We start from the raw sequence: 25,318 nt of genomic DNA on the forward strand, positions 1-25,318 counted from the left end.
TTAAAAACCATAATCCCCTAAGTTGTTGTGCACATCTTGCTCTTGAGTTTCAAGAGAGAGTTTAACAGGAAATAAACAAGGAAAGACGAGCTGTTGTTTCGGGCTGCGACTCAAATCTTTCTCAGCGTTTCTGATAATAGATCAAAGGCGCCATCAACGGCAACACAGAATAAATTTCTCACTTCCTCTCCAGAAATAGACCCATGGTTGGGACAGTAGGAGGAGACGGGAGTGATGGCTCCTGACGCACACACTCTGGTATGCTCTCTGTAAAAATCTGTGGTAATCAGCTGTCAATCAATGCAAGATGGAAGCACTATGAGTCAGACGCAGTCCTCTGTGGAAAACCCTGGATCCTCATCTTTAAAAAAAAAGAGCAAACCAGCTCCGAGTTCAATTAGTGCACTGCAGACGCACACATTTACAATACAATCAGACAATTACAGATAGTGGAGCTGCTCTGTTCTGTCTGGATTGTGCAGAACCTATAAGTTATGTGGTGATTGTGAGGTGGCATTATCTGTAACATGCCATCAGTGCTGTGTGGTTTCTGTGGTGTCAGTATTATTCTGTTTGAAGCAGAATCTAAGTCTGAATTGTAATGGAAACCTGTAGGAGGTAGCGTATTGGCTTTCAGCCTCAGTGTTGTGTGTCAGGTGGATCGCTGTTGAGAGTGAGATTTTCTCTCTATGGAGAGAAACTCAATAGATCAAGTGCATAAAGACTATAATTGCATGGAACAGCAAACTATTCTCTCGTCCAATACAACCACAGGCCAGGTGATATTTATGAATGATATGAGGATCTGAGCTTAATTAAGTATTGAAAGATATGGAAGTCACAGTGTAGTTGCCCTAATGTGATCGTATATATACTGTACATGTATGGCTGGGTGAAAGGGAATGAGGGTGCAATTTGGATAGAACTTAAAAATGAATCCATCAGATTTGATTGAATCGATCGAAAAAACTCTGTACACATCATTTGTACCTGTGCCATTTTCTAAATCATGCAGCAGCTTGTTTTACTGTTTATTGTATACGCCTGAGGGTAAAAGTGTTCAAACTAAATTACAAAGACAAAAGAAAAGATTAATTTATCTTCCACATTGAGACTCTTATTAAATTATATTTCACCGGTTGGCATGAAATGAACCAGTGTCTGTGAAATGGCAACAGCCACGTAGATGACATGTGGGCTGATAATCGATCTCAGTGCCAGTACAACGGCTGAATTACTCTGAGAGACATGTTAATCTCCAAAACTGTACAAATAAAATGCATAGAGTTGTCAAAGTTTAAATGAAATTAGGAGTTATCTGGTGAACTAAAGTCTTAATGCTTAAATTTTGTTGTAAATTTCCCCAGCTTCCCGGTGGGAAACTCAACATCTCGGCAGGATTGCTGACTGAGATAGAGATCTGGTTTTCATTTCCAGCGCAAGTTCCCATTTCAATGAGCCCTCAATTATCTCTTAATAAATGTGAAGATTTAATAAAAACCCAGACCTTGGTGACAACCGGTGGGAAAGATTCACTGTAGGTCATTTCAGTTCATCACGTCAGCAGTTAGTGTTCATTTTTAAAATATTGAATTAAAGCTGACTCCTGCGCCTGGCTGGATTTGTAATTGAGCCAAGGCTTAGCCATAGATTAAACATGAGGCATAAAACAGCCATTTAGACTCAGTGGATGACTCTAACATCCGTGGCAAATCAGCTCATCTCCGTCACAATCAATATCGAGTCCAAGGTGAATATATTTTGTTTGGTGTTAACACGCCCTGCAATGCTTTATGGACCCTGCCGAATCCCAAGGTCGGGGACTGTGAAGAGGTCTCGTCTACTTTCTTTGATGTGCCTGAGCAAAGTTGGCACGGCCTGTAAATCCAATTTCAAACAGAGGCTCCTTATGAAGGCTTATTAATTTATCCACCATAGTGTGTTATTCTCTGTCAGCCATCCACAGCTCTCTGGACTGCACTCCACCCCGACCATACGCACACACACACACACACACACACACACACACACACACACACACACACACACACACACACACACACACACACACAGACATATCGCGGTTTCATCCCCACTCCTGTATGTAACAGATTAATTAATACAGGGAATTTTCATCTCCTGCCAGCTCTGGCTGAGAGAAATGGAGCGAGGCAGAGAGAAAAGAAAGTGAGGGAGAGCATGCCAGAGCTGTTAATTAGCTGTGCAGTGGAGATAGGGCAGACGACACAGGGCTCCGTGTCTCAAACAGCCATTCACTCAGTCAATATGACACTAATGGCAGTGGCCCTCCCCCTCTCACTGCTTTTCTGCCCAGTCACAATCAAAAGTGGCAGTGGTAGTGATTAGTTGTGACACTAGAGGGCGCTACGTAACAGTGAATGTCACTGGTGTTAACATAAACAAGTTCAATATAGGAGGAAAAAAAAAACACAGTCTAATGCAACCTTGGATTTTCTCTGGTTCTCTTAAAATTAATAGGAAAAAAGGGCCTGAATCAGGATTGAATTTTGATGCAATGCTTTACATTTGCATATTGACAAGTCAAAACTTAACAGTACACACGGTGGTTAAACTATGTTTTAGCTTCTGTTGTTTAACATTTGTAAAAAAAAAAAAAAAAAAAAAGCTTCCATTAAAAAAAAAAAATATTGCAGTCAAATACAGCAGGTCTAGTTATCATGCTCTGTTGTTGTTCAGAGTGATGCTGTTGAACTGCACAGCATCATACAGAGAGGTGTTTCTGTTATTTAACCTATGCTGACGGATGTAAACCTGTCAGTGTTATGCAATACAGTACCTGCTGTGTTAGACTGCATTAGTGTTAGCTCAGTGGGCCTGATAAACCCATGAGTGTGTGAACATTTAACCTGTTTAATCCAACAGTTACAGCAGTGTCTGGAAAAAAAAATCCAATTGTATTTCAGCAAATATTGATATGAGATGTGGGTTGTGTCACTTTTTAACTTTGTCAAATTACCTGAGCAGTTTATTTCCTGGATGCACAAACTTACTGTTATGTTATGTCTTTTTTAACAGTATAGAAAACATTATTGATACAAACTGTCTGAGAAAAAGTGGATTAAATCGGTAGTAAATAGAAGGTTTTTAACATGCTATAAATCACTGCAAGCAGATATAACATTAGAATTGTTTGTTGAAGCGGATAAATCATAATCACAGTGTTGAAAATTGCATGTGATTTATTTTGGAGGCGATTAATATAAAGTGTTGTTACCTATCACTCTGTGGCTTCAATAGTCTCATACTGATGGGTTTTACGGTTGAACTCTGATGGACGGCTCGACAAACCACTGTTCATTTCCAGTTTGAAATGGATGAAAGGTCACCATTTTCACCGTTTTAACCCTAACCCTGAGCTTTGCGGTCGTTGAGGTTGGAGGACTTGTTGCATTTTCTTGCATCCTCTTGTTTGTTTGTTTTTCAGGAGTTTATTATTTGGAAACCTTTTCCTTTTTTCCAGCTTGTTTATTAGATTTCCTGAAAAATAATATTTCATTTGGCTGATGTGGTCGGAAAATGACGAACGAGGAATTTGTTAAAAATAGCCGCTAATTAAAAGTTCACAATGTTACTTTTAATACCAGGCTGTAACATGCTCACCTGTCATGTCTTAGATAACAGTTATATTAAACCTCTAGTCTTAGAAATAGAATGAACGTATTTATATATATGTAGGAAATGAACTTATCCCCCATTTTTTCCAGTGCACTCTACATTGTGACATCTCCTATTGTTGTCTCCTTTTTTTCTAAGCTGGTTGTACAATGAAATGGGATTGTTTTTGATTTGAACAGAGCCATGTTTTATCCAACAAACAATATTCCCCCTAATGAAGGCTGCTCGACAGCCGTAATGGTTCTGCAAAAAAGCTGCAGCTCTTCTGCTGTCAGATAGCTATTGAATATTTTGCCCTTGTACACATTTGCACATTAAATGAACTCTGCCCACTTCTATTGCCTTGGGGAATATACGGAGTTCAATTGCAGTTTTGGGTTGTTTTTTTTTTCTTTTCTGGGACATAATCAAAACTCTGAAAAACTCTGAAATCTATTTGGCATTATGAGGTCTTTGTGGCCAGTTTAATTCCAAGTACAGTCGATTATTGACAAAACAATGTCATTATATGTGCTAATTGCTGCCGCAGTTAACATTTTTAATTGAGTGTGGAGCCACTTGACCCGACAATCAGCCTAACAGAATGAAAATCATAACACGAGGGGGTTGCAGTTCTGCTCAGAAACGACATGCTGTACGCTACGCCGCTGCCAAACTCACTCTCTCGGACACATGGCTTTGTGTCTGGAATGCTTTTCAGTGCTTTTAATCCCCAGCTCCTTTTCCTTTCCAACACCGTCTTCACAAAAGAGGCCACGTTATTGCCTCTTGATTAATTTAGCTCGGCACATTCATATTGGATCTTTAAATGCTTATCAGTGTTGGTGCAATTACATGCTTCATTATGTATGTAATAGTTTTCCACTGTGGCCGTTAATGTGCGCATGTTTATTTCAGACTCTGGTTCACGTTGTGTGTGTGTGTGTGTGTGTGTGTTTTTCCCCCCAAAGGCTTTATTCTTTGTCTTTTAATTTTTGAGGTTGTCCTTGCTCTGTTGCTAAGGTAACGTGAAGAATACTGACTGGGAGCTGTACTGGGCTTTCAAATATCAATTAAAGCCAAGGACAGCGCAGCACTGACTGTATGTTGGCACATATGGCAAATGGATAAATGTGTGTGGGTGTGATTGTGCTGCATGTGTGTGTATACATTGCATTCATTTTTTTATTTTTTTCCAGTGTAGGTGTTGGCATGCCTGGGCTGCACATGTGGGTGTGTGTATGTACTGTAGTGTATGTGTGCGCATGTGTGTGTATGTGTGCCGGTTCCCAGATGTATTCCTCTTAGAAATAAAGCAGGCTTCTCCTCTCACCCCTGCGCTGTCACTCCAATCTCTAATTGGCCCACAGTCTCTTGAACACAGCTCTTTGAGCATGATTGTACTCCTGTTTTCTTCTCTCAGCTGTTTTCCCGCTCCACCCTTTGGCTCTGCAGCCTGGCAGGCGGGCGGGAAGGCACCAGCTCACCTATTGTACCGGCCTCCAGGAACACTGCTATGGGCTAAATCAGTGCAGAATGTAAAACACAGATGGCCATTGACTCACAAATGGGTTCATGGAAAATGAGGGAGTCTCCTGTGTGGAACTCAGCCGAGTCCACTCTGTAGCTGTAGCTTTTTTTTCTATAATCTCCTTCTTTATTCCTCTGTCTCATCCGTCAATCCAGCCACCCTTCACACTCCCAGAATCCTCCACTCTCCTCTCTCTCTCTCCTACTGCTTCTACTCTCCTAGACTGTCCTATCTCACATGCCCTCGGTGCACACACTCCTCCCCCTCTTCTCTCCACTCTGTCCCTCACTCTTTCTCCATGTCGCCCCAGGCTCCTAGTCGGGGTTAATTAGCATTGAGTCGAACTGTGTTTAATGGTTAATGTGGTTTCTTCCTGCTACGACACACTCCCTCCCCTCCGTGTGGGTTTAGCATCTATCCACGCAGGCTGCCAAGCAAACTGCATCATGACCAGTGGCCTCACCTACCGTCCACCTGCCTATACCTGCTTGCTGTGACTGTCCGTCACCTCGCCTACCTGCAAGTCAAACAGAGCCCCTCCCCAATTCCTCTGTCTCTCTAAGATGCTAGATATAGAGTGAGTGGGAAGGAGCGGTGGAAAGGCATGGAGAAGGAGAGAGTGAGGTAGTACCATATAATAAGAAACAGGTGAGAGGGAGACAGAGGGAGATGGGCGAGATGAGAGCCACAATATGTGGGAAGAGGAAGTGAGAAAGACAATGTGATAGATCTGACAGGAACAGAGCGAGATTGAATACGGGGGAGAGATGAGAGATGGGGGAGGGAGGGAGGGAGGGAGGGAGCGAGAAGGCAAACAGAGGAAATGCTGCCAGTACCTGTTATTCTGCCTTCTTTGGGGTGGGAGAAGAGAGGGGCTTCTATTGCTATGCCACACCACACCGCAGCCGGAGAGCAGGCTGAAGTGGAGGGGAGTGGATGTGAAATTTTAATCACCTCTCTCTGTGTTTGTAATTTTAGTAGCCCCTCAATCAAAACCCAAAAGCACTGCCAGCACTTTCAAGAGCGTCCCTTTGGTAGCCCATCGGCCTGCCTGCTGTTGAAGTATTTAAACCAGAATGGCATCTTTCGCCCAGAGTACAGTGCAATACACACGTGTGCATGTGAGTGGAGGTGTGTGCTGCTCCATGCATTCTAATGGAACCAGCTTGTTGGATGTGGTTCGGTTGAGAGAGCGTCACTCCCCACAGATTACTGTCGATTAGATTGAGATTAGATTACAACTACATTAGCAGAGTTTTAACAGATCAAAGTTTGGATCAGCCGCCTTGTGTATCGTTAATATCTGTCCCTCTACTGCCATCTGCAGAGAGCAGTAATGCAGACAGGTGTGGCTCTGTGGATGGACTGTAGTGGGGTTATTTGGTCCGTCACTGTGGTCCAGATTTATAATGACTGTTGCAGAGATTACTATGAAATTCTGCACAGACATTCTTGAAGATTAAATCCTGGTGACCTTAAAGTCAACTGAGTTTTTTTTTGGCGGTACCATGAGGATGATGTTTCTGATTTATACCAGCAAGACTAAAACTTAACTAAGATTTACTCCAAAAAGTAAAAATTGTCATTACCATCACAATGTTGGCTGACAATATCAACATTAGGATAAAAACTATGTTAAAAGAAAATTATTTTTTTTCAAGATTTCAAAGGTCAAAAGTGTCAGCAATTGAAGAATCACCTATAAAAATGTCAGCAGGTCCCATAGTTGTTTTGTACTACTTTAAAATGATTGTGGAAAAAAAGGTACTGGTAGTGATGAGCTGTTACAAGTGTCTATCTGCTAATAAGTGGACTTTGCTGATACATTTGTCAAATCTTAAGTATATTTACAATGCATTTTAGGGAGATAAACTAACTGTAAACAAAACCTGATTCATTCATACTGAAGGCTTCCTGTGATACTTTAATGCGGGGCAGACACTGGGTAGATTAAAAACCCCAAATTGTCGCCCTGACAAATTTTAGAACTGGGCCAAGTTTTCACATATTGTCCACATCTTTCCAGCCATCTGGTTCTGGGTCCATACTTGTCTTTTGTCCTCCTCCCTTTTCCACTCAGAGCTGAATTCTAGGGAGTAACAGCCTCTCTCTTCTTGTCAGAGGGATTTGAGAATGTGGGTCAGGGGTTCAATGTTTACATTTCTTATCGGAGACTGTGACCGATTGTAATCAATGGAACCGCAAAGTGCGAGCTTGGGGTTAACTCTGCATTCAGGGATTAATACAGTTGTACACCAGAGTGTCTCTTTATTGACCCTCCTGGAGTTATATGTCTTCTTTTTACTTTAAAAGATGAATACTTTATTGATCCATGAGGGAAAATGTCACACAGCAGCAAGTAAATATTTTATGACGGATTCAGCTCCATAAATATGTCACATGATTGCACGAAGGCCAATCAGTGGCAAACAACAGGCAACAGTATTTTATTAGACAGTTACTGCCGCTTGTAAATCAAACTGTGAGAGTGGTCTTGCAGCCACAATGTTTTGACTAATAGATGCACATAAAGGCTCTGCAAACAGAACCGGCAGTGGTTTCTAAAATGTATCTGTCATTGTGTGTGTGTGTGTGTGTGTGTTCAACAGCCGGGGTATGTGAAGCTGTCCAAGCCAGTGGCCCTCTGGACCCAACAGGACGTGTGCAAGTGGCTGAAGAAACACTGTCCCAATCAGCACCAGATCTACAGCGACTCCTTCAAACAGCACGATATCACAGGTACTGTTTGGCACCCTGCTCCTACCTGTGCTGTGTGTAATGGATTCTGCAGTGCAACACAATCTGACCTGCACTGTTACAGCCCAGCAGACCTGTTTTTGGTTCTGTAGCTGCTGTGAGGTGAGGTGATCACAGGGTGATGCTTATTTTATTTCTTTAAATTGCTTATATACATTTTTCCAACGCTACTCACGATGAAGTGTCTGTGATACCAAGTCGAGATATTTGCTTCATCATGAGTCATTTTAGAAGAGTTTCTGTTGGTGCCATTGGTGCAGCATCAACAACTTTTTTTTCAGTTTACAGTGAACGTTTAGAGCAGCACAGCAGCACATTTGCCATCTCTTGTCTTGGTCTCATTCATAACATCCCAGGTGCAGCGTCGTGCACCCACTGTCTGCCCCCTGCAGTCGTGCCACCCGGCCTACCCGTCTGTCCATCGCCTCCCTCCCCACCGTGGGCATCGCCACTGACAACAGTTGCCACTGTCAATCACTTCTCTAACGAGGCTCCTCAAGGTCACCCCAGCGCTAATGACACTCTGGTCCGCATAGCAACAGACGACCATTAATTGCCGTGCACTCTTCCTCTCGGAGCACGACCGATCACATTAATATGTTTATTTGTTGCTGCCGAGGACCTCCTCGACTCGGTGACTGGCTGGCAGAATGAATTGCTTGGCGGCCCTGATGAGTGAATGATTATAATGACTCATGGTCCCATTTTACCCTTTGATGCTCTTTGACTGATGTTTGCATGGTGGGTTTTGAGATTTAGCATCCTATGTTTAATGGCCTGAAAATATGAATCTTGCTGCTCTGCAGTTCAAGTTGCACACATATCTCATCAGCGGCACAGAGGTCCAGGAGATAATCCACAGTTCATTGCACGCTCACTGAACCCCTGCTACATTGTGGACCTATTTTCGAGTCGAGCCACTTTGGAAGATTTGATTTTTGTTTTTCTTTTCATTCATGGTACAGAACAAGTTGCTGCTGTGTGAAACACGAGCTGTATCTTATTTTCCCATTGCCATTTATTAAACTGAGTCTTATGTGCAGAATTAAAAAGGACTTGCAGAGGCTGCAACTGAAGACACTTCTCTTATCGTATCTCTGCAGTGTTTGTTATCGCATAAAAGAGATATCAAGTCAAGTGCGGTCATCCAGTCATTCATGTGGTAGAAATTTCTCTTGAGGTCCATATCTAATTAAAGAGAATTAATCTAACTTTAAGATTAAATGCCTCAGTGTTCCTGACAAGCGTAATGCATTCAGTTATAGTCTGTAAATAAATTACATTTTCTCTTATTAGTCTTTCGGTGATTAAAACATTAGAACTCAGCTTCCTAATGGTGTATTAACTTAATGACCTGTGTTTGTTATGAAGGTGTGATGTTTTTTTTTTGTTTTTTTCCCCACGGGTTCAGACAAGAGACGAAAGGGTTAACCAAATGATGCATGCACACTCATGCGCATACTGTACCCAGCACACATGCTTTTCTACAGGCACAATTAGGAGATAATGACATGCACAAAACCTGCAAGTAATTCAGTTTGTCTTCGCATCGAGCATTAATTAACAGAACCCAATTAAAACAGGCCAAGCCACACCAATTGGGCTCACAAGGCAATTTGCATCCCAATCAATCTTTGAAATATTATGCAGATATATTTTTTTTCTGTTCCTGCACCGTATTAGAATAAACAAGCAGGGGAACAAATGATGAATGGAATATTGTTGTGGAACACAATCAAGCGTAGACAAACAAACAGTGAGAGAATGAATACATTTATACATGCATGCAAACATGCATCTGAGGATATCTATTTGTTCAGCGTGCTTGTCGTACATCAGCTGTGACTTAAATTGGAGAGGTATGTATGTGTGTCCACATCTGTGTGCATGAATGGGTTTGATTTTTTTTTTTTTTTTGTTTCCTCGCACTGGAGCCTTCAGAGTGTTGTCCGACTGCTCGTTTCCATCCATAACAGAATATTCAACCCTCTTTTCGGCTGCCAGCAGTACTCAATTTCACTTGTCTTGGCAATGCAGTCATCCCTTCATAAAGTAGCAAATCAATAAACGGTCTCTATTCCAGATCATAATTCAAACAGGCGTTTGTGTCCTCCCTCCTTTGACATAAAACAGTGGTGAGGGAAATGCATTTTTACTGCGTATCAGGGCTGGTGCAACGTTTTAACGTGGACTGACTTCAGTATGCAGCAGCTGCCTCCCTGCTAGGGCTCCTATAACCTCAGCCAAAGAAATCAATGTTTCCCATCCTCCCTCCAGCATCTACTGCCAAGAAACCCTTTCCTTCTCTCAATCTTCACCTCCCACCCCCAACAGAGACAACGCAGAGTTTGACTTTAACACCCAGTTGTCATTAAAAATGCATTAAAGCATATTAAGGCATAATTAGATATTAGTCCCTAATCCGTTGTAATTACAAGGACAAAGCTCTTTTGGTGAGAGAATAGCTTGGCGCGATAAATGAGTTAAACACACAATTTCCGATACCTTAGATGTAATCAGCACGAAAGGTGGTGATGACAAAGGTAATCAAAAGCAAGAGGGTGGAAAAAATTGAGGAAAAAAGGGGTGAGTCACTATCAAGTTATATTTTAGAGTCAGAGAAGAGCATTACATCACACTGTGGAAATTCAGAGCCTCTCTGAAGACGTATAACGGCAGAATTAGATGCAGCTGTAGAGGTTGGCTGCAGGGACCAGTTTAGGAAATTTTGTGTGGTGTGTGTGTCTGTGTGTGTGTGTGTGTAGTGGGTTGGGTGGGGGGCACAGTGTTAAAAAGAAAAAAATGTATGATGACTCACACTGATTATTGCCAGTAGATAGATACCTATGTTGTCCGTAGCTACAGATATCCCACTGGACCCATTTTGAGAAAACTCGGGTTTAGACTCGTGCTGTAGGTACAGTATAGAAGGGGCCCCACCCCTCCAGTTTTGGAACAAGATACCCAGAATGCAGCTCTCTAAGGTGTTGTGTGTCATGCTGTGGCCATTTGATCGATTTCCAAACAAGAAATGTCAACAGACAACCCATCCAGGGCCTCCTGTGCCACCCCTCCGCTCCACCCCTGCCTGGCTAGGTAACCAGTCATCCAGCCAACCAGCTGGCTAATTTGGAAACACTGTTGGTCTGATAAAAACAGAGACAGCTGTGCAGCGTGAATTGGGAACTGAAAGTGCATGGAAACTACTCCCATCCCGCATCAGTTAGTCTGCTTTTTTTTCTCAAGCAAGAACTCTCAGATAGATGAATAACCAGCTTCATAATATCCACTGATGTATGGTGTCATATGGCCTTATCCTGAATAATTAATAGCCTATAATATCAGTGGTTTAATGAAGGGTGGCCTGTATCCAGCAGCTCACACTACCACCTCAGTTCTTGCAAAGGTCTGTTTGCCACCACCACTCTCACTCCATCCACCCTGCCCCCGCTGGGTAATGGTCGCCGGATCCATCATCCCACCACTTGGAAACTTAGAGCAGCCCGAGTAGCTCCAGCCGTGATCTCCACGTCCTCTGGAAGGTCTCACACTGGGCATAAAATGTATATTTGATGAGCCGCAGAAAAGGATGAAAGGTGACAAATGATAGTTTAAAAAACCAAAACGAAGCCGCCCAGCAACACGCCTAAACAGCACTTGAGTGATGAGACAATGAATTCTGCGGGCACCAGAGTGCTGTCATAAAAGTGCTGCCGCGTAATAGAGGAACAGGCATATAGTAAACGAGTCAAAGGGACAAACATGGCTCCATATCAGCTCTCCTGCCACATAATGGCTCCACTGGTGGCCATTGTTTTGTGTTATTTCCGAAAGGGGAAATTTAAACAACTCGACGATGATGAGTCGTTTGGGGAACAATTTGATCCAGAGACAGAGGGAACTGTGGTTAATGACGCCACTGGCAAGGTGATTATATGACAATGTGTTACTGTATATAAAATTAATTACCGTTCTTCCATTTGGATGTTTTTGAAATGTTGTCCTTGTTTTCCATATGGAGAGTTTGGACATTGGTCCTTAAAGATTGTGAATGGCACACAGTAGAACAGTAAAGACATGCGCTTATGACTCTGTATATAGAATAGCATCCATAATGGCAATGTTAATGAAGAAATTAAGATACTGTATTTTCATATTTTATGATATTTAACTACTGCCTGGCCTGCCTGTGTAATCACACGAAGAAAGAAGAAAAGTCTGGACCTGCCAAGACGAGACAAATGACTCTTGATATTCACGTCATTACAGGCCGTGTCCCCAGTGAGCCTGCTGTAATGATGATGGCAAGGAAATTAGAGATTTAGTCAAAGTCAACCTGTCTCATCTCCATTGTCAAGTCCTTTGATTACCGTCTCAGTCATGATGCTCGTCTCCCACTCTTTCACCAGTATGATTCACCACTGGCCATTAGAACTGAGACTGGCTACGACCAGGCAGTGAAGTCTGTAGGTGTGTGTGACGTTAACATTATTATTATTTTTTTGTAGTTGACATTGGGGTGCTGCTGATTGTGTATCTTTTAAAGCAAAGCATGACATAAATGTGTCCAAATGACATTAGTGTTTATTGGGCTTATCTAAACGCTGGTATACTGAATTATGTGATGACATTGGGGTTAAACAATTATGTAAAACCAATACTGTGCATGTGAAATTACTAATAATGTCAGTTGATAGAACTGGCTTGGACCCAGGGACTTAGGTTGACATGGACTTTTTATGGAGGCGCATTATAACTATATAATATGCTTATTGTATGCAAACTGAAAGGCAACTTTTATCTGCAGTGTTTTTCACGAGGTAAAGAAAAGCGTCAGAACAAAAACACAGTACAAAGGAAAAGATCTGAAATATATCAAGCACAGGGGAACAGCAGTTTTTATTGAACATGAATAATGTGATCACATTGTCCCAACATGATTCAGTTGAAAGTTTCTCAGCTGTCTCACGTGTATATTACCAGTCTGCCTCTCTGTGTGTGTGTGCATTAGATCGTTGCAGTCCCCTCCACCTATGACAGATATTAGCTACTGTGGTCACAGTCAGTAGTTCCTCCATAATTACCATGGAAATCCATAGTCGTTTAACTGAGGACGGCTAGTTAGCTCCACGGTAAACAGTCCAGTGTTTTCCGTGGTAGCTACGCACAGATGCGACAGCGTTAGAGTCCCAGTGAGATGTCTACAGGTTGTTGGCTGTGACTAACTAACGGAGGTGTGGTACAGTATAATGACCAGCAAACTGAAATAGATCAGTAGTGGTGAAATCAGCATGAGGCTACTGCTGCTGTGACAAGTGGAGGATTGAGGCGGCTTATTATCTGTGTGGGTGTGTATTTGTGTGTTATTTCCCTCTATGGCTGCCTGGACTAGCTTCATTACTTAGACTGAACCATACCCTCTATAGATAACTGCCCTCGTCTCCTCTGGTCTGGAATAACATTAGCACTGGATCACAGGTGCTGCGTGGCGGCAGTCGCCATTTAGCTGCATGGCTACGAGCAACTGGGACAATCAGTCACATTTACTTTAAGGACTTCAAGCTGTGGCGTATCACAGTAAACACCACTGAGGGATGTGCCCTGTGCTGCTATTTGCTATGTTCTGTCTTCATCAGCTATAGTTGGATCCAGCGCTGTTACCCTCGCGTTCATTCTTGAAAGGGGTGGTGGGGTGGGGGGGTCCTGTTGCATATGGCAGCAGGAAATACACTCACTATCCAGCACTCAACACTTGCTTTACTTGTTATTCTGTACTTGACAGGGTGTAGTGCAGGTTTGGAGTGCAGTTCGCCAGATGCAGCTCAGTGACATTTATCCCCACAAGACACACATATGGGCACACAGCTGTGTGGGAGATTTGAGAAATATGTGTGACTAGTATGGAAGATTTACCTGAGGAGGAGTAGTCGTAAAATACATTCTTCCTCCGTATCGTTGGCTTCCAGCAGAGCTGCCAAAACATGTTGGGGCTGAAAAGAACCCATTTAGAAGTTGGAGGGAGTGGAGGGTTAATTCTCTGCCTTTGTGCTCAAGTTTTTTACCCATGGCCACCCCACACACAGTGAAAGTTCACATACAGTAGTTCCACCTGCAAAACCAAGTCGACTCCTGCATGATTTGTGCGATATCCATACTTCCATGTCAGTTAGGTCTGCATACAGTGTGTGTGTGTGTGTGTGTGTCTTCTGCGTATGTATGTGTGTACAGATGCACTTTATGCTCCCATTCATCAAAGCTGTGGTTGCTTGTGCCAGACTATAGCTGGAGATTAATCTGCCTCAGCCTAACACTGCTGCTCACCCACCACTCATTAATCTAATTCCCAGGGACAATGTGTTTGTGTGCACATCAGTGCGTTTCTGTAAAGCACACGTGTATAACATGCGTGTCCATATTGGGCTTGTGTGTAAAAATGCATTCAGTACAATATAGCTTGTCATACATTATTTAGTACAGCAACAATAGAAACCCCCGTCTAAAAGTACAGACTTGCAGATATGAAACGTAGAGAAACATGGAGGAAGCTCAATATTGTATGTGAAGTGGAGAAATATTCAGCAAACAGCGAGAGCAGGAGAAGCTCATCTTCCTGGTATTTTGGATCCACTCACCCCACTTACAGAAAGAGGGGAGGAAATTATTTACCTCACTCCAGGAGGGCAGATAAGTATGGTAGTCAACAAGCTGAGTGGGGGAGCAGAGAGATAGGGAGAGAGAGGAGGACACAGGAGAGGAATGGTGTAATCTGGGATGTTCAGGGGGACAAACACACAGAAAGGTAGCTTGGTTTGTTCTAGGTCAGACAGAAGATTATTACCCGCTTATTTCTTTAATTTACATTTTCAATTTGTGCATTTTTATGCTCTGGAAAAGTTAACACATGTGGACAAAAAAGCAGATGCAATGAATTCTGATGGAAACTTATTTTCTAATATAGCTACCTTGATGTTGTGGTAGCTGCCTCCGCTTCCGTTTCAGTTACATATATTCCACCTTAAAACCTCACAATAATGCATAAAATGTACAGCCACATAACTGCCAAAATTTTGGAGCATGTCACTGCTTTCATCCCTCACCACAGTTTAAGTCTGAATGATGAAGAAAAGGAAATAAAATAGTTATTACTTGGACAGATGCTGCAGTCATGATCTGATTTGTGATTTTAGTGCAAGTGGTATTTTTGCATTTCACTCTGAAATAGAGATATATGAATGCATACAAATTATGGTGACCATGTGACTTGCTGCAGTCAAAAAATAAACATGTTCCCTCTACAGTATGTCTGGAGAATATCACATTTGATCATGTGATCAAAAAAGTTGCAGATTGCAACTTTTACATTTCCTGTAATATTTCAATTGGTTGTTCAGTCCCAACATAGTTCCAGATCATGTTGTTAATAAGAGGAAGCATCAAAAACACTTACAGTAGCACAGACTTGCTGTTACTTGCTTGTCACTAAGGCCTCAGCAAATAACATTGAGATTGTAAACAAACATCACAGTCTGCAGCCGCATCGACCTCCCTGTTTGGCAAAAGAAGAAGAAGAAGAATTAAGCATTAAAAGAATTATCACAATTTACTCTTTTCCTGCTTTTTCCTCCTCACTTGTATTTGCTGTAGATCTGCCCACAGCGCCAGATTGAAGAGCTATGGCAGCTCCCAAATGGACACAGGGTGCACAGTTCACCCATGTCCACGCAGAGGAAATTGCATGCGGCTCGCTGCTGAGAGCTTATTAGCTTCCTGAAAGAGAACAATCTTCTACTTGAATCTCAGTTTGTCTTTGTATTAGGGGTGTCACGATTCTCCAAATCCTCGATTCGATTTGATTTTCGATTTTAGGGTCACGATTCGATTCGATTCTCGATTTTTTTTCTTTTTCTTACAGCACAGATGCCTATGCTATTTTCAGACTAGTCTAGTCTACGATCATTGGTTTTATTCATCAAATTTTGTACAGCAAATCTTATTTCAAAAGATGGGATACATATAAGTGATGCAATTTCCATAATGTATCACATTAGGCACTAATGGTCACATTTAAATAATGTCTTTACAATATAAAGGTAACATGCCCCCAAAAATCATGATCCAGGGGCCAAAATTGCCCCCAAGGTTTTGAAACAAATATATTTATATCTGTACATTATCATAATTTTATTTTCATTAATTTACCGTCGTGTCTCATTATTCTCCTGATGTCGGCTTAATGTAATGTAAACGAGATTGCGCTGATACGCGAGAGTCATGTGACAGTGGGGCGGTGCTGCAGCTGCTGTGCTGCCATGGACCTGATGATCAGGTCCTGATCAGACTGGTGGTGGCCCACAGTCAATCAGTCCCAGATCCTCCACCGTCAACAGATCCCCCGAAAGCCCCCGCAAATAATACATCGACAAAAAGTGGCAAGTTGCACCTTTTCGTCGGCTTATTATTTGCGGGTTTTGATAGTTTTCATTCATCCATGTTCGTCGATCCTCTCTTTGACTTCGATGCTCGAGATCGTGACGTAATTTCGATCGATTTCGATAAAAAATCGAAATCGTGACACCCCTACTTTGTATAAATAAAATCTTTGTTGGCATCAGCACTAAACTTATCGTCCAAGATAGTTCCAAAATATTTAGACTGCTGGACTGTAATTGCAGGCTCCACTTTAAATGATAGGAGCTAGAGAATTATGTCATCTTGTCACGCCTTGGTGAACTGTTCACACTTCGGTTGTTGATGGAAACACTGATTCCCATTTATTGTGTATAAGTATCAGTAATTTGTTTAAATATTTGTGGTGAAAGGAAAAGAAAGGATCATACCAGTCACTCCTCTGGTAAAACAAACTTTTATTAAGCACAGATAGAGTTGAAAAAGGCCACTCATTATAGCACTTGATACTTGGGTTGGGTGGTATCCAAATATTGATACTGTTAAACCTCCTCCACATTACCGCAGTATATGGCCAATTAAAAATCATGTACAGAAGAATACTGAAACAATAACAAAACATGTACATTAACAACAAATGTTTTTTTTCTCTCTTTTTTTAATGATGGTAATGAAACTAATACCATTGCTATTATAAGACACAGTGGTATACCTTATTACTGTATTACCGCCCAACCCTATACCTGATACTCACATTAAGTTTCCTGCTACGGACTGAGGAGATGACCACACTGAGTGTGTGCAGTAAATGTTTTTGTCCAGGCGTTGATGATTTTCTGCTGTGTCCTATTTGTGTCATTTTCATTGATCTCCCAAATGAGGCTGTGCTCTATCATAGTACTGCAAGTGTGTAGAATTAACCATGCAGCAAAATACCAAGCTGACGTTGTGTGCTGTGCCTGATTCACTATTTTTCACACTTTGACTCATTTTTTCATCAGCGTTTCTCCCTCACTTACCTCATTTCTTTTCTCCTCTTGATCAATTTCCCTCTGTCCGGTCCTCCTCCTCCTCCTCCTCCTTCTCTCCTCATGGCCACGCTACACTGCTCGGTGTATTAATTGTGGTTTGAAATTCCCAGCTGAGGCTTGGTGGGATTGTCAATGCCATTGACTCAGAACTGCGGGGCAGGAGAGTGAAAGCTTGGACTCCTTACAGAAGCTGTTCCACCCTGCCGAGCGGAAGGAGCAGCACGTTGGCACCCATTGCCGAGAACTGGCAGTTTGTTCGGAGTCAGATATCAGGCCTAATTTATTAAAATCTCAATGGCGACTATGGTGAATTAAACATTCATGCTAAATGGTTTTCATACTTCTTAATCGTAACCGGAAGGTTTCATGAACCCTCATCTGGTTGATTTCATTAATTAAAGACCCCACGAGCAAACCTAGAGCTGTCTACAGCAGTGGAAACAACCTTAGTGTTAGTTCCTGTCTCCATCACGCCTTACCCGCTAACCAGCTTCTGTATCATGGAAGTTGGCAGGTATGGGAAACAGATTTGGTCCAAAGTGCTGACTTCAAACTTTCTGTCACTTTTTGCCTGATATTGAGCATATTTTATGTGTTTTATTGTCCAGCAAGTTGATACAGCATGCCAAAATAAAAGATATGTTTGGTCATATACGTAGGTGATGATGTGCAAAAAAAAAGAAAAAAGATACAAACATTGATCCTCCTAAGCGGGCACTGTTTCTGTTGTTTGAGGAAAAACATTAGTAATTCAGTTGGCTGTGGGTTCGGGTGGCACCAGTTCCGACCTGGTGCTGGGAGCTTCGTTCCTCCCAGAGAGGAAATGAAGAGACCAACAGACGTGTCTGTTTTGTAGCCTCTTCACACCTTGGGGTCACATTTCAGAGTCAGTTGGTGTAAAAGATTAAAATTTGTGGGAAAATTTGGAAAAACATATGGTGTCCACCATACTGACTGCAGTGATTCCCAACATCCCTTTAGATGTGTTCTCTAAGCTTCTGGCCTCTGAGTGTTTGACTGACATTTGAGAGAGGATTATTTAGAGACTTGCTGTCAACCCACTGGTGCATGTCACAACCCAAATGTTGATAGAAGATGTATTTTCCCCAAGAAGCCCACATAGCTTTGGTTATATTTAGTTATTTAAGACATCTGTTACAATGTTCAGCGTTGTGGAGACCCACTGTGCTGTCAAGATTGTGTTTCACTCAGAAAGCTGAAGCCTGCAAGCAAGCTAGGCTAACTAGATTTGGACGCTTTATTAGCCTAGCGTGGGATTCCCACTGGTTTTTGGTTAATTTAAATTCTCAAGTACTCACCTGCTCAGTCGGTAGCAGCTCCAGCGCTGAGTGTTTAGTTCTTCACAGCAACACATTGGTCCATGGTTTGAATCACGTCATTGAGTAACTTACTCGTGAAGTCACAGAGTAGCTAAACAAGGCCAAAAAAAAAAAAAAAAACACGACACTGAGCTAATGACACATGTCAGTTTGTCCAGAAAATGACGTATTGTTTCTTTTTGGAGTCTCTGAGACACCAGATGTAAAACATGGTTAAGAAAATAAACACTTGAGATTTCCATGTGTTTCACATGTGTCACTGGTTTTGACAGCTCTTTTCACACAGCGCTGCCCTTGCCCTTGCTAATTTACATTTCTGTTAGTTCGAGACAGAAGTTCAAACATCTGTGCAGGAAAGCATACTTTACCTTAATTTATCTGTGCATCTTTTTTTCACGCAAACAAAGGTTATTTTTTAGATTCACAATTTCATTTAACACATTTAGGGCTGCATTCATGTTTATTGAGCTTATCTAAACGCTGGCTGCAACTTGATTTTACTCAAAAAAACTAACAAACAAAAAACAAAAGATACTGTATGCGCTGTGGTATTATTAACACACTATGCCAATTAGCAGAGACTTATGTATTCACACATTTTCTACAACGGGCACTGTTCTTTACCACTATGTGTTAGCCTGAGACACTTGGTGCTGCTTTAGAGTTAATTTATGTGAGCCCACGGTTAAAACTAAAAGCAATTCACTTCAATCAGTGCAGTGTTTAGAAAGGGTTTAAGACCTAGGTCTACTGGGTTTTAATAAGGTCAGACAAAAGCAAAAAATTATATCCAAAGTTTAAAAACAGATAGATGTTAGCAATTATGATTAAAACTAATGTCAACAAAGCACACAGAGTGAAAGAAACTTTCTTTGTGTCAACATGTGAACGTATCAATACGTAATCCCAGTTGTTATTATTTGTAATACATTAACAAGGATGCTATACAGTATGAGTATCTGTTTATCTACTGGTTATTGAGCTGTATGCTGTTATTTAAGATAGACATCACTGAAGCAGAGACAGATTGAACCTCTGTTTCCATGCCAATCTATCTTTGGTTACACTATGAGGTGCCAAGTGATGGTTGGTCAATATTTATAGACTCATGACAGCATGCTTTATGTGCATGTTGGTTTTCCTCTGTCAATTCTGTAACGTCCCCCATCATCTCCCCAACTTTCCGCCCTCTTGCCCGCCTTTTTAATTCATCAGTCCACTTTATCTTTCCTCCCCACTAATCTTTGTCTTTCCCTCTTCCTATTTAATAAGCTTCCCTCGCTTCTTAGCTGTTACAGTATGAATCTACATAACTCCTCGTCGCTTCTGTAATGCGTACTCTGAGCGCCATTTTGTATCAAAGCATCTTAACTGTGTTTGGCATTTTACCCCCATCTGGCTATAGTGCCGAGCAAAGAGTTTCTTTTGTCAAGGCAAGAGAAAACCTGCCTAACACAGTCAACGTTATAACACTAGCACTTAAGGGTACTTAGCTTCCCCAACTGCTCCCTTTTGTGCTGTGGTAGGAAAGTGGTAGTGTGGGGCTCGGCATGTCCTAACGACTTAAAATAGATCACCCAAACAAGTGAAGAGACTAGAAATTATGAAGCCTTTGTCTTTGTTGTTATATTTCTAAAAGAGGTTTTACACACAGTAAGAGCAAGAACACCCATTTAATTCATGTAAATTTAATGTCACTCTCGCAACAGTAATGAAAAAACCTTAATATTTGTTCATTTTAATGATCTGATAGTAAACCGACACAGATTAGGTGATAAAAGGAGGAAAAACAGAGTGAGAATGATGTGACAAGCTACCTCGTCTCAGCTGTCAGCCAATCAGGAGCAAAGGCAGCCATCAGGGTCCAACCCAGTGCCTACTAATTATCCTAAATTATCATCCTATCTGCTTACCATCCCGGCGTTACAAAGGCACTCATAACAAGCATTAATAATTACACCATACTCTTGTTTTATCAGCAGCCGAAATCCCCTTCATAGGAACTGAATGAATGATTAAATTATGGATTTCACACAAGGATTTGCAATTAACGAAAGAGCTGTGTGTGTTGCTCAAGGGACATACAGTAGGCCTACTGATATTCCTCTGAAACATGCTGTGTTTTCTGAACACATCATAGTAACCTACTTGGTGGTCACATCATATCAAAATTGTTTGATTTTATGTCAAAAAAAATGCTGTTACCTGGAAAAGCTTAGGGATATCTCTCTTTGTGACCAACATAAAATGTAGAATTTATGCAGCTATAATCTTCTGACAGTTTGTTTGGGGTGTGTGTCTCCTCACCCTGCTCTTCCACTCACATAAATGCTTTATCTGTACCCTTTTAGAATATCTCCAGCAGTGAGTGTTGAATTCCCACTGGCCTTTCGCTCTGTCTGTCCCTTAACCTTCACCCTGGTTTTCTCTTTTTTTTCCATACAGGGCGGGCTCTGATGAGATTGACAGACAGAAAGCTGGAAAGAATGGGTATCATGCAGGAAGCCCAGAGGCAGCACATCCTACAGCAGGTCCTGCAGCTTCGTGTCCGGGAGGAAGTCAGGACCCTTCAGCTTCTCACACAAGGTGAACTTTTCAGCGTTGAAACTCGGCCCACTCACATTGTGCACACATTTCACCCTAATACATTGAGTCACACCCAGTGTAAATTTTACTCACATAAGCCTCACAACACTCCAGGTTTGCTGAGCACATACTGTAGCCGTATCTCTCCAGGGTAAGATTATTCACACCGAGGCTGACATCTCACATTCTGATAAATATTCAAATCATTTACTGTCAAGTATTTATGCACATGCCATCTGTAGTCACGGCCATCACTGCATGTTTTAGAGCCTGCAGCCTGGTAAACATGATGACTTCTTCATGTTGAAGGCCACATTTACTTCTCAATGCCGTATAGAGCTATCATGTTAGAGTAGCCTACATAATTAATTGGTGCAGCTTTAACATCTGGATGCAGTGGAGTTTACAAAGGTTGAAATAAATGTTGAAATCTATTAATTGTAAATAATCATTGCAACTTTACTTGTGAATGTCACATGTGTCCTTTTGACTTTGAACCATGGCACGTAGCTGTTTTTGCAGTAAGGGGGTCAGGAAAGCTATTGTAGCTGTTAATTCTAGCTATCTTAGCTTATTAGCTGCACTGGATCATCAACCTTCAATTAATCTCAGAGTGAAAATGTCCCTGCAAAAAGTTTGTGAAAAAAAGTTAGTGATCTTCCTGCTTTCTGCCTCAGAGACCGACTCATGCTTTAAAGCTGACAAGTGCGCTAACAGACCGTTAGCATGCTTCGTTGATAACATCTTATCAACTGAAATGGTGTCCTAGAGTGAACAAAATGCCAGGTGGAAGTAAACAGTACTGTAGAGAGAAAGCGAAGGGGGCTGCAGAGCAAATTGATGGTGAGGCTACAACAGTTCAGCAGCTATCTCTACAAGCAGTCACCAAACATCCAGCCTCTCCAATCTTGTGTTCAAGCAACGGTCAGTTTTGGTGCAACTGCTGCTTAAAAGGCAGTCTCTCTCTCTCTCTCTTTTTTTTTTTTTTTTTTTAAGTTATGTTTACCTCCAATATGTTATTCACCAAAAGTATTCTATGAGCTACAGTAAACATGAATGCATTTCTTCCCTGCTGATATTTAGAAAAACAAATTTGAAGCCTACACCATTTCATTTTTTTAACTGGTTCATTGCAACTATGTGCTTGCAATATCAGTGGAATAGTGTGAAACCAGCACTGTATAGCCGGTGTGCCTGGAAATCTATGTGTAGCGGTGTGTTTTTATTTGCATCCTCATGCAAAACAATGCACCACACTGCAACTAGTGGTCAGAAAACTCCCCAGGCTACTTTTAAAATTGACAGCTTTGCTTACCTGCACAGGTTGAGCGGTGAAAAGCTGCAGGAACAAAATTGGTTCACATCACATTTTATGATGACTGTTGAGTCTTCCTACTGTATTCAAGGGGCTTACCTCAACCACACGTGTGGCCATTATTAATTCACCACGGTGCACGCATGAGGATAATCAGTGCTGATGTGCTGACAGAAAAACAAATACCTTCACTTGTAGTTCAAGCAATATGTTGACGCTATTAATAGTCTCAAACATGGACACACAGTCAGTTTAATTATAAGCAGATATTAATACTTTAGCACGGTTGGGACAAAGATCTGCACTGACATACTATAGAGTTCTCTGAATTCACAATGCCTCATTAAGACATGATTTTCCAGCAAAAATGAGCTTGGAAAGTCTTATTACTGTATATATAATACTTACGTACTGTATATGTATTGATACCACTCTAATAACTATAAAAAATAAGTATAATATTGCAAAATTAAGTCTTAATTGTGATGGAAGTAATACCAATAATTTTACTGTAATTTATATGTTTGATTATAGAATTTTCTTATTACTATCAAGTACAGAAATTATAAATCCAAACTGCAATAATACAAAATGAAACATGCTGTATATTCAGACAAGATACAACACAGTCCCAAAACTGGTTAACATCTTGCCCCTATTTAATTTGGCCTTTCACCAAGGCAAACACAAACATGTTACAGCTTCATTCAGCTTTTCATTATTCATATGGTATATGTAATCTATTATTTGCATTTCATGTTACCACATGCACACAGTCTTTATTAGCATTTCCACATGTCATCTCTTGGCACTTGGCAGTTTCCCTGCTTTAACCTCATTTATTTGCTTTCTACACCATACACTTCTCACTTTTGCACAATGCATCAACTTGTTTCATAACAACAACAAGGCACTGTTATTTTCCATCCTCTGCCTGGCTTGCTCCTCACGCCGTGATTCTCAGCTTCTCTCATCTCTTCCTCATCAATTCCAGCAGCAGCTCCTCCATCATCTCACTGCATCACCACCTCTTCCGCTATCAACACACTCCCAAGCGGGGCTGTGCCGCAGTGGCCGAGAACTAAATTCTAGAAATCTTTTGTCACTCCTTGAAATTCTTGGAAAACGTTTTGTGAGTGCAATAAAGCAGCTTCTATCACCTGCCACTGTTTTGGTCCCTTAGCAAGTGGAAAATAGAGAGTGCAAGGCAGAGAGTTTAGCTGAGTGGTGACACTTTGCCAAAGGCTACTCTCAGCCTCCCAACCCCTTTTCTTCCTGGATTTGTCACATCATCTTCTCCTCTTCTATTCTCCTCTGTATTGATGATATGGGAAGCGACAGCCACCAGCCCCAGCAGTGACCGGCCACTGGCCTCAGCAGGGCGCAGCCTGTTAGTGGAGCCTCTGTGGGCCTCAGGACAGAGACACAGAAGAGAGTGAAATATTGTAGATGAGAATCATGAGAAAATTTGTGATGTTATAAGTCAGGGTAGGAATAATTAACATACATTTTTCTTTGATAGTTATGATTACCGGTATTGTTATTTTTATTATAATAATTGTTTAGTTTTTTTATGAACAGTATCTCTGAAACTAATGCATGTGATTAAAGGGTGAGAAAGTAGAGTAAGGAGGAGGAGAAGGAAACAAGTATTTTAAGTCTGCTAAGCTGTCGCTCCTGGATATGTTTTTGGCAGGAAGAAAAACATTGGAAGGTGAAGAAATGGTGGAGTATTTCTAGGCCTAGGGCGCGCCTCCGCGAGCTTCAGCTATAGGGGAATACAGCTGTAACCAATAGCAAGCTGAAAGAGAGAAAGAGGAAGCGAAATAGAGAGAGTGAGAAGGAAAAAAGAAGTGAGAAGTTGGTCGTGAGTGGTGATGAGATGATGAAGAGAAGAAAAGGAGAGAGGAGGAGGAATGGTGAGAAGAGCAAGGAGACATTAGGTGTGGGGAAGGTAGGATGAGAAGGAAAAGGAGAGAGGTGGTGATAAGATAGAGAAAAGGTAGAATGGAGGGTGTGAGAAAGAGAGGAAGTGAGAAAAGGAAACCCACCCTCTCAGATCTGATTAAATACAAATGCAAATCTATATCTATGAAATATTTATATTTCCATTATCTATATATGTGACCGGATCGATACATTTATAAATAAAGGCTGAATTTAAAGCACTGAGAGGTGGTGAGAATGTGACAAGACTGTTACTGAGAGAATAAGTGATGTGGAAACATGGTTTGTGCTGTACGCATTCTATATTTAGCAAGACAGTAGATACAGTACACACCTCTGAATTACTGCACACCTCTCCTGATTGTTACAGGTCTAACGTTGAAGAAACACTCGCTGAGCTCAGACCAGGGCTTCAAACAAAAAAAAAAAAATAGCAACAAAAAATGACACGACAAAAACGTAGTCAACATCAACACAACTGAACAGATTGTTGTAAGTCATCAAATCAGCTAGCATTAACACCCAGAAGCAACTTAGTCTGGTTATTAGGGTGGGAGTTCCCAAGAATAAAAAGACAGCTAATTAAAGTAGCAGAAGACTGGAAAATAAGTAGATAGTCCTTGTAAAATATGATGAAAATACACTTGTACTGTGTGTATACTATGGCCTGTCTAGGATAAAGACCTTGTGTCTCCTGCAGTTAAAGTAGAAGCCCCGACACCGCTTTAAATTTACTGTATTTAGGTCTGTGAGAACGAGAAGATCACAG

General features: G+C 41.4%; 1 protein-coding gene across 1 annotated transcript in view; it reads left to right on the forward strand.

Moving 5' to 3' along the window:
• Positions 1–25,318, forward strand: part of samd12 (sterile alpha motif domain containing 12) — a gene marked incomplete at its 3' end in the record, with an annotated part of 99,405 nt that overhangs the window by 21,450 nt on the left and 52,637 nt on the right. Inside the window, exons 3-4 of the mRNA XM_083981727.1 lie at positions 7,777–7,906; positions 21,147–21,287. Coding sequence (XP_083837853.1) covers positions 7,777–7,906; positions 21,147–21,287 — 271 coding nt within the window. The remainder of the gene's footprint in view (positions 1–7,776; positions 7,907–21,146; positions 21,288–25,318) is intronic.

This window comes from Trachurus trachurus (assembly GCF_905171665.1).
Source record: "Trachurus trachurus genome assembly, chromosome: 11".
In the NCBI taxonomy this organism is placed as follows: Eukaryota; Metazoa; Chordata; class Actinopteri; order Carangiformes; family Carangidae; genus Trachurus; species Trachurus trachurus.